At 37.0% G+C, this 20,508-nt stretch overlaps 1 protein-coding gene across 8 annotated transcripts in view; it reads right to left on the reverse strand.

Moving 5' to 3' along the window:
• The window catches only part of Csnk1g3 (casein kinase 1 gamma 3), an 87,275-nt gene that overhangs the window by 42,654 nt on the left and 24,113 nt on the right, over positions 1–20,508 (reverse strand). For all 8 annotated transcript variants that reach the window (XM_027400910.2, XM_027400911.2, XM_027400908.2 and 5 more), the window contains exons 2-4: positions 17,768–18,193; positions 9,282–9,322; positions 4,978–5,047 (exon numbers count right to left, since the gene is read on the reverse strand). In XM_027400910.2, the coding sequence (XP_027256711.1) occupies positions 4,978–5,047; positions 9,282–9,322; positions 17,768–17,945 (289 nt within the window). In that variant the 5' untranslated portion in view covers positions 17,946–18,193. The remainder of the gene's footprint in view (positions 1–4,977; positions 5,048–9,281; positions 9,323–17,767; positions 18,194–20,508) is intronic.

Genomic DNA, 20,508 nt, shown 5'->3' on the forward strand with positions numbered 1-20,508 from the left:
GTTCCTAAATGACAGGACTCCTCCACTTCCTTCTGACTCACCATCCACTTTCTAATCAAGATGTAGAGAAGTAATCTCTGAATAAAGTCTCAGAAAATTGGGGATATTATATGATTAGTATACTGTTGTCATTTTTAAAATGTTACCCAAAATGGAAAACACTTAAGGAACACCACTGTCTTTATTCACTAAATATTTATTGATCATTGACAACATCTTAATTGGACTGACTTATGAAATTATATTATGCATATAAAATCAAGTAATATACTGTATCTGAAGAGAGTTTGCCCAGAAATGCATAGTTGGCTAACATTTTTAAAAATCTATCAATATAACTCACATTTAATGAAACGGGGGAGAGGAGGAGGGCCATTTTATAACACAAAGGAAACATATAACTATCAGCAAAATTTGGAACATAAGCTGGTAAAGTCAGATAGAGCACATCTATGATCAATTACAAGCTAAAAATGGTTAAGACTGAATTTATTCCACTAATGACTGGGAACAAGACAAGAACATGCACTTTGAACGCTTCTATTCAACCATGCTTTAACAGAACAAGCAGAATCAAAATGGAGTCACCCATGATAAAGTTCCATGTTACCAAATATCAGACTTGTTTAACTGACCTTTCATGAAACGAGGAGAAATTTTCTCGATAGTCTAGTTTCAATCAGCATGATGTTTAAATTCCTTCTGCTTTAATCCTTACACAAAGTGATGTAACATAATCTGTTGTTAACCAGCCATGTGTTGTCTACTGTTCTGTCTCCCCTCTACTATCTTTTAAGGGAAGCAACTCTGAAATGGCCAATCTGCTTCTTGATCCTTGTTTCTGCTTTTTTCGGCCTTTTCCTGTGTAGAGAACCACTCTCTTCTGCACAGCTCACCAAGATACTTAATTCCATGCTATGGAAATAAGTGTTACAGATCTGTAATCCTGGTACTCTAAGAAGCTGGCGTCTTACCTGGGCTGTTTATAGAAAGATACTGATGCAATTTTTGTTTGTTTTGTGGGGGTTTTTTTGTTTGTTTTTTTTCAGGCAGGGTCTTATTATATAGTATCAGCTTGCCTGGAACTCATTATTCAGACCATGCTGGCCTCCAACTCAGAGATCCACCTGCCTCTGCCTCTGCAGTGCCAGGATTAAAGGTGTGCACCACCATACCTGGTCCTGGTGCAATCTTTTAAAAAATAAAAACTGGCCTGAAAGTGTAATTCAGTGATAGAATTTTTGCTTAAGTGTTCATAATGCCCTGGTTTTGATCCCTGGGGAAATATTAGGGTCTATTCTAAGCTGGGAATGGTGACTTACACACCACCTGTAACTAGAGCGCTGAGGACGAGGAGCAGGGTCTGGAGTCTAAGGTCATCCTCCAATACACAGTGAGCTGAGGCCAACATGTACTACAAGACTAACAACAAAAACAAAGAAGGAAGGAAAGAAGGAAGGAAGGAAGGACAATTAAAATCCTTAATCCAAAGTCCTATCCTTTGACAAGTATAAAAACAAAGCATTCTGGCTGGGCATTGGTGGCGCACACCTTTAATCCCAGCAATTGGGAGTCTGAGGCAGGCATATCTCTGTGAGTTCCACTCCAGCTTGGTCTATAGAGCCAGTGCCAGAATAGGCTCCAAAGCTACACAGAGAAACCCTGGGGAGGGGCAAAAAAAGCACAAAGCATTCTTGAAAATTCACTGAGAAACTACTCAAGACAAACTGATAAAATTGTTACCAAGCACCCCCCTTCAAAAAAAAAATCAAACTTTTAAGCAAGAGTTACAATTTTGTAGAATTTATATCTACCAATGACCTTAACAACTTTATAATGCTTAAATATTCTGAGGGTGGCCAGCCCCAAGCAGCAAAGAAAAGAAACTGAGCCCACACACAGCCTGCCCCACTGGGTGCACTCCCCCAGAGACATGGTGTTGTCCTGCCCTATGGCCCTGCTGCAGCTGCCATCTGTGTTGATGTCCATAGCTGCACAGAGTTGCTTTGGCCCCACCCCTCACTGGCTGCAGTACTTGGGAGAGTATGCCCTCTACCTCTCCTAGGCAGCACAACAGAACTGACTCTGTTGGAGGGGTGGAGGCACAGGTGAGATAACCCTAAGGGCATGAGAATGGGAGAGCCCCTCCTCTGACTGCCCCTCACCAGCTGCAGTGGACCCTGCACTTCACCTGGGCAAAACAGTAGATCTGGCCCTGGTGCTGTAGATGTAGTAGAGCCAGCCCCCGGGGGCATGACAGCAGGAGATCCGACCCCACCCCTCCTTTGCACCTTGCTGCATAAGGTGACCTAGCCAGGGCAATGTTGGAGAGCTCACTCTACTGTTGAGAATGGGAGAGAGCTAGCTGGCTAACCAACCTGCCCAGATCCACCCTATCTATGAACTGTGGGGAGCAAATGAAGAGGTTGGCCCTATGGATCCAAAGCTGCATGATGTCCACGACACAAGGATACCCAAGAGAAGTACCAGTGAGGGCCCACTATCAATAGTGTAGCAGAAGCCAGAGGCCTCGAACCAGACCAGTGACTCACTGCAGGAAACACTTGCCAGATGACTGGAGGGTACACTGTGTGAGTCACTGCATCACAAAGCAGCTTCCAATATGAGATTTTTTTTCTTTTCTCTTAAATTTTATTTTGTTTTATTTTGAGGAGTTGGTTGCAGGGGTAGAGGGTGGATGTGAAGGGACCAGGAGATAAATGGTATCGAGATGCATGACATGAAAGCCACAAAGAATAAATTAAAAGTTAAATTCAAAAGAAGCTAATATTCTGACAAAATTTTGTGATACTATTTATTATGGTTCAATTTGGATAGTGAAACATCAATATTTAAAATAATATATGCATGTCAATGAAACAATATCTTCCCAGAAGATCAAGGCTTCATATAGATGCAAAATCCTGTCTGGATAAATGGATTTTAACATATATACTCTGGGTAAAAGCTTCAAACTTTACATTGCAACTAAACTTTAAGAAACCACTATCTTCACGCTTTGGTATAGTACCTGCTATGAATGTAAAATGCCCTCCACCATATAATCGCCAGGCTTGTGTATTTGAACATTTGGTCCCTAGCCAGAGGTGCCACTTTAGGAAATTCCTCCCTAAAGAAGCAGGAACTTTGAGATTCACAGTCCAGAGGGGGATGTAGGATACTGGTGTCAGGTTTTAGGGTTATATCAATCTCTGGTCTGTGTCTTCTGGAATGAGAAAAATAACTAACACAATATTAAAAGGATATACAGAATTTAAAAACTAAATAAACAATCAAAGCTGTTGCAGTATGAAGCCCCAGACTTCTAAGTGGTGAGATCATAGGCATGGGTTAATATACCAGGAAAATTTCTTGTTTGTTAAAATGTGATTCTGAAAAGCATGATCAGGTTAACTCTGTTAAAAAAAAAGATGAATTCTAGATATCACTGATGCTTACAGGGCTTATACAATAACCAAAATTCTTCACAAAAAGTACAATTAAAATTCCCATACATTATAGAATACTCTACATTTGTTTTACAGCAGACAGAACTAAATAGTTTTTAAAAGATGGTATATGCAAACGTATTAATAACCATATGGAAGCATGTAAAGAATACAGTAGTCATGATTTTCTCACAAAGCACAGACAAAGAATCGGAAGGGCAATAAGAAGAAGGAAGGGAGGTTTCCTAACTTCTTAGAAGATAACACTATGAAGATATAATTTTAGTAACAGCCACTAATATCACCAAATTAGTGTAGATCTGCACAGTTCAAAGAACCTCAAAAGGTCAAGCCATTCACGTGAGAAGCAAAGTTTCCCATTGAATATTGAAAATAATGAAAGTAACAGATGAATAGCATGATATAACATAGAAGCCTCTCTTCCAGAGAGGAGGCAAGTGGTGACAGGAAATGTGCAGCAAAGCAGGTACACATTCACTGGGAGAGGGCATTCCATATGCAACAATACAGATGTGACAGTAATAGCCTCATGCAAGTAATAATAAACTTAAAACAACCAGTAAGTGGCCAGTAGAAAAAGAAAGAATACGCTCAAGGACATTAAAGAGGATATGAATAAATGCCTTAATGAAGACCATGAAAACACAAAGAACTGAACAGAATAATGAAACAATTCAAAACATAACAGCAGAACTGAACAAAGAAATAGAATCACTAAAAAAAACTCAAATTAAAATAAAATTGGAAATGAAAAATAACAAAGGCTGATTATATTACACCTTAGAGGCCAGTGTCTCAAATCAGTTTCATGAGGCTAACTCGAGGCAGAGCCACACTCCCTTTACAGGCTCTAGGAGGGAACCCAGGAGCCTCCTTCAGTATCTTAGAGCTGCAGGCATTCTTCAGTTCACTTGCATCACTTACCCAATTCCCCATGGACATACAGTCTCCTCTTCTGTATATGTCAAATTTCTCTGCCTTCCTCTTAAAGACACTGGCGGTTGCATTTAGAGCTTACCTAGACAACATCCAGGACAATCTTGCAACCTCAGGTGTCTGCTATAGGCTAACTATGGGTCCCCAGGATTGTCATGTGGATGTATTTATGGAGCCACTTTTATACCATCATAACAGCAGTAATATTGCTAAAGGGGCTAACAGTATGAACAATCAGCAGTAAAGGCATTTGCCAACAACCCCAACAACCTGGGCTTAGTTCCCAGAACACACAAGGTGGAGAGAGAGCAACAACTCCCACAATGCCATCCCTTATCCTCCACATATGCACCACAATGCACACCATCTTCTGCAGTTGGAACTGCCCTCCTGACACATGTACTGTCATCCGCTGGAAGAGCAGGAAGCACTCTCAGCCACTGAAGCATCTCTTCAGCCCCAGTAAAAAAAACATTTTTAGAAAAAGAAATCTCTGTAATAAAATTTAAAATTTTATTTTATTTTTATGACAGCCTGCATTATTCCAAATTTTAAAATTCATATAACTTACCTCCAGATCCTAACTGCTTGTAGAATCTGTATTCCAAATGCAGCTGTGGTGCTCTGGATTTCATGGGCTCCTAGGCAAACAAGTGAATAAAGAAAAGACATTTCAGTTATAAGACAATCACTGGATTCTAATGCCAAGTGCTTTAAACTATAGTATCAACTCATATACCCTATAATATTCTACTCGGTATCTCTAATCCTCTAGATCTGTATAAATCAGCATTGTGTTCAATGTTCACTAAACTGATAGCATCTGTAAACATAATTATAAGGTAAGTATTTGAACAAACACCAGAAGAACCAACAGAATTTAAAAAAAAAAGTAATTAAAAGCATAGTTCTATGTAACAAAAGATAAACCACAACAAAACAACAAAGAGACTAAGGGAATTAAAGGGTTAACAGAAAAAACTATCTAGATGCATTATGAGGGAGGAAGCAGAAACTACACATCATTAGAGATCTGCATAACACAGTAAGAAAGTCTAATAGGCAGTGATGAGGAGGAAGGCAGTAATGATCACAAGCAAAACCCAGATTCAAGAATAAGAAGCCTAGCCAGGTGTTGGTGGCACACTCCTTTAATCCCAGCACTCAGGAGGCAGAGGTGGGCAGATCTCTGTGAGTTCGAGACCAGCCTGGTCTACAGAGCAAGTTACAGGACAGGCTCCAAAACAATACAGAGAAATCCTGTCTCAAGAAACAACAACAAAAAAAGAATGAGAAGCCTAAGCAGGTATGTGTATAAATATAAATGAAACACATCAGAAACATAGAATCATGAATACTTATAGAAAATGGTAAGCTTAAATCTTGAGGGGCAATGCAGAGTACTAGTTAAAAACACAGAGATTGAAACCAAATTACACTAGGTTTAAAACCTCAATGCCCCACTTCATTAGCTGTGTGTTTTGGAAAGTCAGTTAACTTTGCTGGATGTTGCAATTCCTCATCTGAAAAAAAGTTAAAACTTTTTATGCCCCCCCCTTCAGAATGCATGGGTGTGTGTAATATAAATATAAAACAGTGAAAATAGTGTCTTCCACATAACACATCATCAATCTTGATTGTCTAAAAGTATACAACCTTAAGATGTGAAATAATATCCAGTTACACCACCACAACTGAAATTAAACATATACCTTAATCACTGTTCTCCTCCAGGTAAAAAGAAAAGGAACTAGCCCTGACTTACTTTAGTAATTTCAACTTGATTCCTGTGCTTTAACAGCAATAACAGTCATAATATCACCATGTAGGAAAAGTCACATCACCAAAGAATGACATTTTCAGTAGTCGATGGGAATGGTTACTATATGAGTGAAAACAGCTAGATAAGCTAACAATCTGAAGTAGGGTAATAAAAGACAAAAGTGAACATCTTTTAAGCTAAGACAGAACTACAAACAGCCACTAAGATCTGCTTTCAAAACATTATTTCTCAGAAATACAGAAATGAGGTATGCTTAAAAGTACACAGATATAATATTTCCATGTGACTGTCTTTATGGCTGTTTCTAAACAAAATTACATCTCACCTACTGCACTTAGACGCAATCAACATAACAAACCACACATGGAAAACAGTAAACTAAGAACCAAAATGTAAGCATTCTTCTGACCTTCCAATAAATTTGGGGAAAATATGACAATAGATCATACTTACCTCACAATATAAAACTTTAGTTACCCTAAAGTATGAGTAGTAATAATTTTGTATGTAATGCTGATCGCTGCACTTAAAAAGAAAAGGACAAACAGGCTGGGTGTGGAGGTGCACACCTGTCATCACAGCACTTGAAAAGTGGCAGTTGTGGATCCCAAGTCCAAGGTCATTCTCAGCTGCACAGCAAGCCCAAGGCCAGCCTGGGCTAGAAAAAAAAAACCTGCCTAAAAAGACAGAGTAAAGGGTGCCCTGCCCCACATCTCCCCAGGAACAGACAGAAAAGAGATATATATAAAATAAGCTGAAATAAAAGTGCTACATGGACATGTATAGAGAGACTGAAAGATGACATGATTCCCATTTACTAACACACCAGTGGTAGGGACAGGACAAACAAGTTCCAAATCTGAAAATAACAAGACTTGAGGGTCACACCTGATGAATTAACCAGACAGGAAGCAGTCAGTCTGGCACACCCTCTGCACACTGCTGTTAATTAATTATGACCACTTCATCACTAGCACAGAACACCACACAATTCTATCCTGGAACACCACTTCGAACTCCAATGCCATACAATGGGCTAGAATGTCTAAAAAAACAAAAAAAGAAAAAGAAAAAAATTCCAATAATTTCAGAATGCCCGTTCAAATATTGTAGAGTTCCTTTATGCTGAGTCTCTCTACTGTGATTCCTATATACTAACCTCCTTTGTCTGTTTAAACTGGCTGTCTGTTTAACCCTTAAAAATTATTTAATGCAGTGATTCAAAACTTGTCAAAGTGCTGAGAATAAGTGATTACTGACTATTCAGCCCTAAATAGGGGATCTATGTCAACACACACACACCCTGCCTTATTCCTTAAAACCTCAAGAAATATCACCTTCCTAAAGAGGACAGAAGGAATTTAAAAGTCAGAGCAGGGGAAGCAGTGCGGTAAAAATGCTGTCTTCTGGCATGACATGGCTGGCCACTGTACTCATGGACTCAGAACAGCTAAGATTGCCTGCACAAGCCCTGAAAAAGACAAGCCCAAGCCCATCAACACTCCAGCACGGATGAAGAGGAGGGACACATAAGGCACTCTCCATAGCTGACAAGCTACTGGCAGTTGATGGCTTCTGGAGAAGGGAGAGTAAAAAGGGTGGGTAGGGGATGACAGGTTGACCATGCCCTACTCGACAGCCCAACACCCATAGGAATGTAGGCAGCACTAACTGGGCTCAGTGACCTTTCATTTTTGCTTTTTAAGGGACATGAAGTGGGTGGGGGGCATACAAGACAAAATGGAGAGGAGGCAGAGAGGAAATGGCTATGGTCACAATACACTGTCTACATACATAACATGGATAAAGAATAAACTTTAAATATTTTTAAAATAAAACAATATACTAATTTGGGCACTTGAGACCTTAACAGTAAAAATTCCTCATCAAAAATTAGAAATTATTTCCTCAACTTTGACATCTCTGAGAGCTTGATTATATTAACTGACACTCGTGGATGATTACCACAAATCCAGTTTTAAAAAAAAAAAAAAAGTGACAATTCTGACATAACCTAATCAGAGTTTGCAGTATAAAGTCAAGGACTAGACCTTGAAATCAGGGAGAAATATTCTGGGTGGTCAGTCCCATGTGTCCTGTGGTGCCATAGCCCAAAGCTTATCTTCATTTTGGTGAAAGAGGGGGAAATGGGCCTACACTCACAAAGACAATCACAAAGTAGGGACTTTCCACTGTAGTTCAAAAGCTTTCTTTCTTTTTCTTAACTTTTTCCCATTGCCGCTTCCTCTAACAGCCTGACTCATATCACCCTGGTAACACAGGTCACACTGTCAGGACAAGGGTGACAAGGATAAGGAGAAAGAGAACACCAAGCCAACCTGAACCTCAGGGAAACCTGATGGACAACCATAAAGAGAAACTATGCCTCATAAAAATCATTCCTAGCATTGCATAGTAGGCAAACAAGCCTTTAATCCCAACAATTGTGAGAAGCAGAAGTTAGTGAATCTCAGTGAGTTCAAGGCCAGCCTGGTCTATCTAGAACAGCCAGATCTAAATAGATGCTGCCTAAATAAATAAATAATAAATAAACAAATAAATAATAATAATAAATGAATAAAACTAGTTCTTGGATACAAATTCTTCCAGAAGAGAACTATTTTGTACCTGTCACACTGAGCACATGAAATTTTGGAATATTCCCATGCCAGCTCTTCTTGCTACCACCCATACTCATATGGCTTTCTGGAAGTCAAGCAATAAGCAGCTTTACCTTATTTATAAATGTGTGTGTTCAAATATGATCCTAAATGCTAAAAACATATCTATTTTTTCTAAATGCTTGAATCAGAAAGAAAAAATTTTGCTTTTATACACTTAAAAAAAACCTTTCTAAACTAAAAATACTGACAAACTACAAAATTTCACTTTCCATGATGCTGCCAAAGAGAAGACAGAGTTTTCGTGGCAGAGAAAGCACTGGCATGCTACACATCATTAGACACATGAACAAAAAGTCAGTCATGCAAGTATAACTTTTTGGATGAACACCCAAGCTATTAATGTAACGATGAAAAGTTGTAAGTCAATAACTAAAGGAAATAGTTATAGAGTAATAATCATAAACTTACCAGTTTAATCGCCACATATTCATTTGTGTATAAATTTTTCCCTTGAAAAAGGAAAAAAATAAGTCAGATCCTGCTAATATTTTTAAATTTAACTTACATAATTTTTTGACCTGCATTGTTTTTTTTTTAAAAAAAAAAAAAGTAAGACATTTAAATAAAGCGAAATCTTTTACTTTCAACTCTGAAGAAAAGGAAATTGCTAAACTTACTATCAACTCAATAATGCATTTAATATTTCACTTAGATTCCAGTTAGAAACTTGTACCAATAAATGTTATTCAATTATAGTAAGAAAGATATTGATTTGTAATACATCATGCAACTCAGAAAATAACCAGTATTCAAGCAAATACTGAATACATTTTAAGCCAGAACACCTATGTAAAAGAAGAATATAAAACCTTGCCCATCCACCATTTCCTTTTAAACCATTATGGAATAGTCTTATTAGGCCACATATTTAATTATAGATATAAATACACACACACACACACACACACACACACACACACACACATATCTCAAAACTCTGGAATATGTTCAAAATATAATTACATAAGAAACTAATCAATAATTGGCTCAACTTACAAACTAATTTCAACTATGTAGAGTTAAATATGAGAAATGAAACCAAAAATACTTATGTCAATAAATGGAGACCTTTTATTGGGATAAGAAAACATGAAGAACAAAAGATTTTACACATATTTGATTATATGAAAATTTAAACTTCTAAATACTGAAAATTATGTTAAATACAAAGGTATGTAAATGACAAATCAGAACACAGGTTTAACATCACTAACATGCAAAGAATTTAAATAAACTACAATTATTTTTGTGTTGACTACAAGCTAAGAAAAATCCAATGGTCAGAATCTGCAGCCCCGGGAAAATACTATGGAGAACTTGACAGTTAAGATGGAGAGGACAGTTTGAAATATAAATTAACATGTATCTTTATACATACATCAAAAAGAATTAAATAAAAAGAAGTGTACATGTTATTTCTTAATTTCCAGTATTTTTCAACTGCATAAATGACTACTATAATGAAAACAGAATGACTTGTTTGTTTGTTGTTAAGCCAAGAAAGTGGCTCTGGTTACAATGACCACTAAAAACAAAATAGGCAGTTTATCAGTTTTCATGCCTGGATTTTTCTGCACAGCACCCTTTAACCTTTCAGAGAGCTCCTAATCTAGCTTCAGATGTGCTGCCATCTTTACAGAGCAGAATATTCATAGACATATCCTAAATATTACCCTTATTGCATAAAATTGTGTAAAAGGGGAAACACCCATATTAATGCTGAGTAGCACAGATTTCATAAGCTCAACATACTTGATAGATTTAACCTAACAAAAATACCAAAAGTGGTACAAATCAAGTTCTATTCTGAAACTCAAACACACATAAATATTTTTCAAATTTTAGAGGATATTTTATATTTTTAAGCAACTAGTTTTGCATTTAGAAATGTTTTCACATACATTTTTAGGAACTCATCATTATGAAAATATAGGTGTTCTCTAGGAAACCTAAGAAAAGAGTGTTATTAACAATGAGGAACCTGATTTTAGACTAGTATCCTATTCACAACTGAGCAAAGATTAAAATTTTATGTTTCCTCAGAGCATTATAATCTCTGTTTAACTATATAATTTTTATCTGAATATATGCAGGAAAAATTCAAAAGAAAAGTAGTTAAATATCGATCCCACAGAACCAAAACATGCCAACATTTTTATTGGCTTTCATATTTTATAGTCTCATCTTTTATTTTCAGCAAAAAAAGAAAAAAGCAAACAAAGAAAAAATAAGTTGAATCCCAAAAAGCATCATCTTTGTTAATACTAGAGATCTGGAGGGGATTACAGTCATAAATAAGTGAAGATTAAACAATACAGTCTTATTGCTGAGTATAGTCATAGTCCTACAGTTAGATTTTAATCAATGTGTTACACACAAAAGCGATGGTACACCAAGTGTGTCTGTCCTTGTGATATGAGTAAGATAGAAGGATATAGAGAATCTCATTAAGGCTGCATGTGGACTGTGCCTAGTTCATTGATATCTTAATCTATTTCAAGTAACATTTCCAATACAGTTTTCTGGTGCACTGAACCCAAAGAAGTTTTACCAATATTGTGAAATTGAAGTTATTAGAGAAAACTATGTCCTTCAGATGTTACATATGTGTTTATAGCAGGGACTACTAGTTACCCATCAGTATTAACACTGTACTTCCCATAATAAAGAATGTCCAAGTTTAAAAATGGTTTTCCAGCTATAAACTACATTTTCCAGGCTTTTTCAGCTCAGTGTGGCCAAGTGACTAACTCCACACCAGTGGACATGAAGTATGTATGACACCTCCAATTTCCAGGAATGTGTTATGTCCCTGATTCTTCTTCCTTCTTCTCTTTGGCTGACTGGAAAGGAATAGCAGCTAGTAAAATCACACTACAGACACTAAAGCCACACACTGAACATACAGAGTACAGATAGCCCAAATGCTCTCCCTCTACTCTGTGTTATGTGGAAAACAAAATAATTTGATGAAAATGACTGCATTTCGGGATTTTCAAATTTGTTGTTATAGCACCACTATCGTTTTTTTTTTTTAAATTTTCACATATTTATTTATTTATTCATTCATTCATTCATTCATTCATTCATTGGGGGAGGATACAAATGTGCCATGGAGTAGATGTATGGTCAGAAGATTAAACTTAGGTCATCAGGCCTGGTGACAAGTGCCTTTGTGCATTAGGCCATCTGGCCAGTCCCACCATTCTCTCTTTATTTTTACATTTTCAAGTGTTTTAGAATGTTTTCGAAGAAGAAAAGTCAATAAACATAAAAATGATGAATTTACTCAAATCTTTATGTAATGGAGATATAAGGCCTATGAAACTTTCAACACTGTAATTTTCAAGCACAAACATCAAGATAAGGAGTTGTGAGTAATACAGGAATAAGAGGAGAAAAACAAAAATAAGAGAAGTTATAGAAACTCCTGTGGAAATATGCTATGCCAAAAGGTACAGTATCTTATTTCAGATATGGCAATCCATAAAGCAATATTTCTGGGTTTGATTTTTTTTTTTAATGTTAATGTCAATCAGGTGTAGTCGCAAGAAAATAGAGGAGAAGCTTGGGGAAATAAAGTTAATTATATTTACAAGTCTGAAGGGGTCATACAGAAAGCCAGAGAGCAGGGGTTCTCAATCTGTTGGTCACAACACCTTTGGGAGTAGCTGAACAACATTTTCACAGGGGTGGCCTAAGGCCATTGGAAAACACAGATATTTACATTACAATTCATAACAGTAGCAAAATTACAGATGTGAAGTAGCAATGGAAATAATTCTATGGTTGGGGTCACCACAACATGAGAACTGTACTATAAACATCGCAGCATTAGAAGGTTGAGAACCACTTGCATGCAGGACTGCAGAAGCACCCTGTATGGGTTAGGTGGCAGAAGCCAAGAGCATAAGGAAAGCTTAAGCAAAGGCCTTTATTATTATTTGGGGGGGGAAAGGCAGGACAAGGTAAATAGATGAGGACTGATGTGTCTACATAGTTCCAATGACCTCTGGGGTAGAGGGCTGGCCTCTATTAGCATGCCACGGAATACTGTTCCCAGTAAGTAGGCGGTTAAAGACAGTAAAGCAGGGGATAAGATAATTCCCATACCCAAGGCATGCCTCTACCTAAGTCTCTTGTAATTGTTCTTTTCCTAAGAATTGACCAACTTTAGGAGACACAGGCTCCCTCCGAACAAAATGGATTTTTGGGTTTTTTTGTTTGTTTTTTGAAGATGCCCAAAGAAGACTTCTGGGTATTCCAGAGGACCTGGGTTCAATTCCCAGCACCCACATGACAGCTAACAACCATCTGTAACTCCAATCCAGTGGATTTAACACCCTCTTCTAACCTCTGCCCTTGCACATACATGGTGCACTGACAAACACACAGGCAAAACACCCAAACAAAATAAAGGGAGGTGATGGAGAAACCTTGGCACTAAAACTCGGTGAAATAAAAAGTCAAGACAATGCACAATGTTCTTTTATTTCAAGAGAAAAGAACCTCAGCAGACACTGAGGCTATAGAAACCCTTGGATAATTTAGACACAGAGCTCTCACCTGCCCCTCCCCTACACAACACCAAGTAGAGAGTACTAGAGCCAGAGGGATCTGAGGCCCCTCACCTTTCAATTTAGCCCAAATCATTCAATAAATTAGAGCTGGTATCAATATTAATTCATAGAAGCTTAATGTTGCAGTTAAAGCCAGTGGCTGAAGTAAGTGAAATCAAGTAACTGTCGAGTATGACTTCCCCAACCATTAGGGCTCAGAGAACATGGAGAAAGAGGGGGCAGAAAGAATTTAGGAGCCTAAGAATTGGGAAAAGTGGCTGAAATGCTGTCTTCTGGATATGACATAACATGACTACACTCATGAGCTTAGAGCAACTGAGGCTGTCTTCACAAGTCTTGCACAAGATTGAGGCCATCAACATTGCCGCATGAGTGGGAGGAACTCATGAGGTGTCCCACCACACCCCACCACCACACCCCCCCCACCCCTTGCTGAGGAACTGCTGGCAGTTAGTTGCTACGCTAGGATAAGGGAAAGCATTTTCTTCAAAGAGATGTATCCCCTGGTAAGTGTCTGTGCTCTAGTAAATAACCCCACACACAGGCACAGGCAAAGCAGCCCTAATTAAATTCAGTAGGAGAATTTTCTAAAAATAAAAACATGAGAGGAGGAGGGGAAACTGCTGGGAAGAGTATAGAGCACTTGAAAAGAATGTAAGAGCTGTGTGGGGATCAAAATACATTATATATATGCATGAAATTGTTAAAGATTCTGAATTATTTTAAAAGATGTCCAAACATCTTAACATACAAAAAGGGTTTTAAATATACAATATAATCCTATTATTTTAGCTAGCTATGTTTGAAGTATTTGGTATGTGTCAAAAATAGTTGTAGGAATTCTGAATTACCATTTAAACTTGAATCTATCTACTAACAGGCAAAAATGCAAGTTTCACTGCCAACATATAAAGATAAAAGAAAACCACAAATAAATCAGCCTATCATTTAAAATAAAAAATGCTTAACGTGTTGATTTACATAAAATTTAAATTCAATGTTTACAAGTTTGTTTGGTTTTTAATATCAAGTCATTTTTTGAAAAACTAATAACCTGTAAGAACAGTTTCCAGCAGTGGACAAGCACTGTCTCTCTCCTTGGGGCAACTACACATGGGATGGGGCTGGGATTATCTTTGAGTTATATGTAAAGTTACAACAGCAAGGTAACAAAAAGGTCTCAAGTATTTAATGCGCCTTACAATATAAGAGATGGATTTTTACAAAAGCAAAAACTGTCCAGCCTAAAACAGGGCATCCTTGTTGAAAATAAGTACCTTTGTTGAAAAGGTAAACCTAAGATTCATTTTTGCTCAAATACTACACATACACACACACACACACACACACAAATTAGTATTGAAAATCAAATGTTCACGATGTTTTTATTAATGTGACTTTAATAAAAGTATTTTAAGAATACACAGAAAGACTGTAGAGATGGCTCAGCAGTTAAGAGCACTGGTTACTCATCCAGAGGACCTGGGTTCAATTCCCAGCATCCACATGGCAGCTCACAGCCATCTGTAGCTCTAGTCTCAGAGAATCTCACACCCTCTTCTAGCCTCTGCAAGTACCGCAAATACTGCATACACAGTACTCACATATACACGCAGGAAAAATATCCACAGAGACTAAAAATAAAAAGTTAATAAAAAAAAATGGAATCTAAATTTTTTTAAAAAAAAGTAATACTTATAATAACTTATTCTAAACAAAGAAACCATGGAGGGCTTTGAAAAGAAAGTAGTAAAAGATCCTCTCAGTGGTCTCTGAGTAAAGAAAAATTAAATTGACCAACTTAGCTCTGTATGTCTTTGTATGTAGATATGGGTGTATATATGTAAAATACTTAGCTATCCATAAAACAATGGCATGTACAGAGAGAGAAGATATATTTCTTTGCTGTATATGGAAACACTCCCTCCTGGAGAGGGGAATGAAGCATGAAGATCAGGAAGTAAATGATCTTCTAAATCTTAGAGGGCTGAAGTTTTCAGAGATTCACTAGGCCCCTGCCCAAGGCTAAGTTTATGGAAACAATAAACAGCTGCTTCAAAAGGGGACTCTCGACCCATGAGGCTATGAGAAGGTCACCCTCCCAACCTGCCAAGCTACCTGTTAAGTTAAGCATCTCCAGAAATGCAACTTTTCCTGAGCTGGCACCCACATACGGTGATACAACTACCTTTGGACTCATACCAGCATTTCACAACACTACTCAAATTAAAGCCAATAAACTCATAGGTTCACCAAGCTCAATTTTGGTAGAATCATGTCTTTGCAGGAAAAGACTCATATGTTATTATAGTATATTAACTTGACTTTTTAAAATTCACATGTTTAATATAATTAAGTAAATATGTAAGTACCATACACATATATACAGCACACTTAAGATTCTACATAATCACTTGATTGGATAAGATTAGAGATACTAAGCCAGCACATTGTTTTTATTTTTGCTCATTCACAGATACAAAGAAAGGAATGTTCCACAATATAATATAATTTCAGTATATGGTTCATGAGACACTATGTCTCATATTGTTCTGGTTAAGGTGGCCCACTAGAATTGTTCTGTATGAATACACACACACAGAGTGTATAAGAATAGTTACTTCTCAATAATGTGGAAAATTATAATAAAAACAACCAAAGCCTATACAGATATTGTGTTAGTTATATTATACTCTAAACTTAATATTTATAGTAACCTAGAAAGTGATTCATCAATATTTTTCAGTATATGATCAATGTCAAGAATCGGATTGATAATCTCGAAATTTGACAGAAAGTAAATAGTTTCTCTAACTCCCAAGTAAGAACACCATCTTTAAAAAATAAGTCATAAAATATTTGCCCTTTCAAATATTTTAGTTCCTACTAAATGCAAAACAGTGTGCCAACTACAGCATTTATAGCTATGTACAAAGATTGTCACTAGCCTTTATTAGCTTGCTTCTTCATTCATTCATATTTAATGTATATTACCAACACAAAAAACAAATGAAATAGAAGAGACACTACAAATCAGGGTGTATTACAAGATGATAAGAGATAGCTCAGCAGAAATACAAATCATTTTATTTTCAACAACAAATGAGAACCAGTGAAAACTGTGAAGCCATTTTTTTCCCCTCAAGATCATAGTCTTGGTGATCCAATGAGGTAAGCCCTTAATGTATCTAATTATACAAGTACTGAATTCCTATGTCACCACTGAACTGCTATGTGGCATCCAGAAAGTGCCTTCCTTATGGAGCCTCGGGTTCCTAAAGTGAACAGCTAGGAACTTCAGTAAGCCTAGAATTTCCCAAACTATTACAGCATGAGTAGGTAGATGGCTCTGAGATATTTGCTAAAGAAATTACTCAGAACCTTACCCCAAACACAGCAGAGCAAAGGAAAGAGGAGAATGGTGCAGAGAAACAAGCTATTATAACAAGTAAAAGTTAATTTTACATAGTATCTTGACTTTAAGTCACATATATGATTCTAAAGCAATCAGTTACTAAATGCTTGGAAATATAAAAAATGGAACCTAAATATCCCCCAAAATATACTATACAACAAAAGACTTACTGAAAGCTATGGCCTTTTCAAAATTGTATTTATTTGTATGTATGTGGATGGGTGTTTTGCTTGCACATATACATACATGCATACATACATACATCCGTGCACTATACACTTGAGCTTGACACTCAAGAAGGTCAGAAGAAGGCACCGGATCTCTTTGAATTGGAGTTACAAGTGGTTGTGAGCTGCCATATGGTTCTGGGACTCAAACTTGGGTGCTCTAGAAGAGCAGCAAGTGCTCTAGACCACTCAGTCACCTCTCCAGCCTTTTAAGTTTACTTTATCTTGTTTTCTCACATTTTTGTTTTGTTTTGTTTTTTGTTTGTCGAGACAGGGTTTCTCTGTGTAGCTTTGGAGCCTATCCTGGAACTCACTCTGTAGACCAGGCTGGCCTCAAACTCACAGAGATCCACCTGCCTCTGTCTCCCAATTGCTGGGATGGGTCACTACTACCTGGCTCATTTCTTACATTCTTAAGAAATATGAATGGTTAATCTCAAAGAAATAGGCATCTAAATACTATGGGATTCCTTACAAATGAAAATACAAATAAATAAGAAAATTTCAACAGCTGTATTCTTTATAACCAGCATTTTGAGAAACAATGATCAACTAAAGTCCCCAATGTATACACTTAAAGAACTTAACAACTAAAACAACAAAGTAGTTTTTACAAGTATATTCAGTTAGAAAATGCTCTTCACATAATGTAATAAAAACAAAAAGCCTTACCTAATCGTAATTCTCCAAAATTGCCACATCCAATTTTTTTCCCAACTCTAAAGTTAGGTCCAACCATTAAAACTCCAGATGAAGAAGACCCAGTTCCTCGAGTGCTGTGCCCTGATCGACCACTGGGTCGTGCCATTCTATCATCTGATTTGTCCTTGTCTTTCTTTTTATTATCCATATCAAGTTTGCGGTACTCCACTTTGAATTCTTTAATCAAGACAAGCACAATGAAATGGGGTACTGTAAGAGTAGGTGCATCACTAGGTAACAGTACCCGATGAGCAACGTTAGCACTCAAACTTCAGCGGAGAGTCAGTCAACTGATGCGTGTTCATCCCATTCGGACAACTGTGCACAGTTGTCTTCTCAGCAAAGTATGTCTTCCAAGTTATCTTCTCAGTGATATAAGCTGGTGTTGATGGAGAGCTGTAACATTAAGAAGAGAAAACTGTCAACACAGATAACATAAGTATTTAGGAAATTGAATGACAAAAGCTTAGGTTACGGCTGAGGCCCCTGAAATCAAAGCACAGTAGACTGTTAAGTCAACCATTAAATCTCATGTCTATACTTTAACACAAACATCACACACAAAAAAAAAAACAAATTTAACTTTAAAAAATGTGTGTTTTGTGTGTACATGTGTATTATGTGTGTGTAGATGTTTATATGACCATGAGCATGTGGACACACATTATGTGCATATATGTATGGAGACCAGAGATAGAAATCAGGCATTTTATCAGTTTCTATGGTAAAACACCATAATCAAAATCTGCTTATAAAATAGTTTATTTTGGTCACACTGGTAAGGAAGGCAAGACAGCAGGTGGTCCAACTAGGAGGGTGAGAGATGATATCTCAACCACAAGTATCAAGCAGAGAAAGCAAACTGTAAACTGGGTGAGACTAAAAACTCTGTAAACCAACCTCTCTAGTGACACACTTTCTCCAACAAGGCTAGACCTCCAAAGAATTCTGTAACCTCCCCAAACAGCACCACCAACTGGGGATCAAGTGTTCAAATACACATGTTTACGGGGCCATTCTCATTTAAGTCACTACAGGTGTCTCTCTTAACCACCTAGGTAGTGCTTGTGGACTAGCCAGGCTGGCAGGACAGCCAGCTTCAAAGGTGCCCCTGCCTGTGCCCTTTTCCAGTGATAGGGTTACATCATGCCCGGCTTCAAAGTTAATGCAATTAGAAAAAGGACTACTCAAAGTCTGGGGAATTAATATAGCTATTCTATTTAAAAGTAGAAAAACAACATTTTAAAATTTTTAAATCTTAATTATTTTCTTCACTCTTGTACACTTATATTTAGAATTTTCAAAAATATATTTTCATTTTATCTTCATTTCAAAAGTATATTCCCATTTCCTCAAACATTATTCTCTATATGTAGGAAAGAGTCATAAAATTGATAAAGAAAAATATAGTCTTCATATCTCTCAAGGAAAATAATTTCTATGTAACACTCAACCTAAGTCTTTTAAAAAAGTAACTTCACAAGGCTAAGAGATGTTGGAGAAGATAAGTATGACAGTTTCTTTTAGAGACAGGGTTTTATTATGTATCACAGGCTGGTCTCAGACTTGCAATCTTCTGACTCAGACTCCCAAGTTCTAACATTACAGCCATATACCTCCATGCCACATGTACGGAATTTCCTAATTCACAGATGTAAACACTAAAGCATTTAAAAAGATATTAGAGTCTTTTAAAAAAAAAAAGCATTCACAGCCAGGCATTGGTGGCACACGCCTTTAATCCCAGCACTCGGGAGGCAGAGGCAGGCGGATCTCTGTGAGTTCGAAACCAGCCTGGTCTACAAGAGCTAGTTCCAGGACAGCCTCCAAAAGCCACAGAGAAACCCTGTCTTGAAACACAAAAACAAAAGCAAAAAAAAAAAAAGAAATTTCAGCTAGCAAATATGTGTGAAATCTGTGGTCAGTGCGGCAGCTGTATTACAGAAACACCCACTTTCATCTAAAAACTCCAAGCGGGCTTCCATTCCGGCAAACAGTTTCAAAGTAGGCTGTGGTGACAAATTCGAACATTGCCCTTACTGGGCTACATAATGAAATAAGGAAGGAAGAACAGAACACATCAAAATGTAACTTTTTAAAATACCTATAGAATCAATACAACCCCAAACAACTGGTCATTGAGTTTGTTTTCTAAACTGGTAAGACTGTTCTTAAAGTTGATGTGAAAATGCAGGATCTAGAATAAACAATCTCAAACCACAAAACAAAATTAAATACACGGCACCTAATGCCAACACTTAACTAGAGAACTACAGTAATCAAGACAAAGTGGAGCTACATATACAGAACAGGCAAATGCAACAGCAGAGTCCAAAAGAGCCACACGGATGCCAGTTGATTTTCTACTAAGACACCAAGTCGATTCAAAAGTGACATGGGTCACAAACATACGCATGTTTGAAAAAGTTGGACCCTGCTTCAATCCATGAAAGAATAATACGTAATGAATCACAAATCTAAATACAAAAAATTTAGAATCACAGTGGAAAATAGCTTTGTAAGCTTGTAGCATAGAAAAGAAAAATAAGATAAAAAGTTAATACATAGAACTAAACAGAAACACCAAAAATTAAGGAAAATTAGTTCATATATTTATGAATATACATTAATATACTATAATTAAATAATTGATGGGAGATGTCCTTCTGTATGCTGTGAATATATGTTTCTCTTATTGGTTGATGAATAAA

This window comes from Cricetulus griseus, chromosome 2 (assembly GCF_003668045.3).
Source record: "Cricetulus griseus strain 17A/GY chromosome 2, alternate assembly CriGri-PICRH-1.0, whole genome shotgun sequence".
Classification (NCBI taxonomy): Eukaryota; Metazoa; Chordata; class Mammalia; order Rodentia; family Cricetidae; genus Cricetulus; species Cricetulus griseus.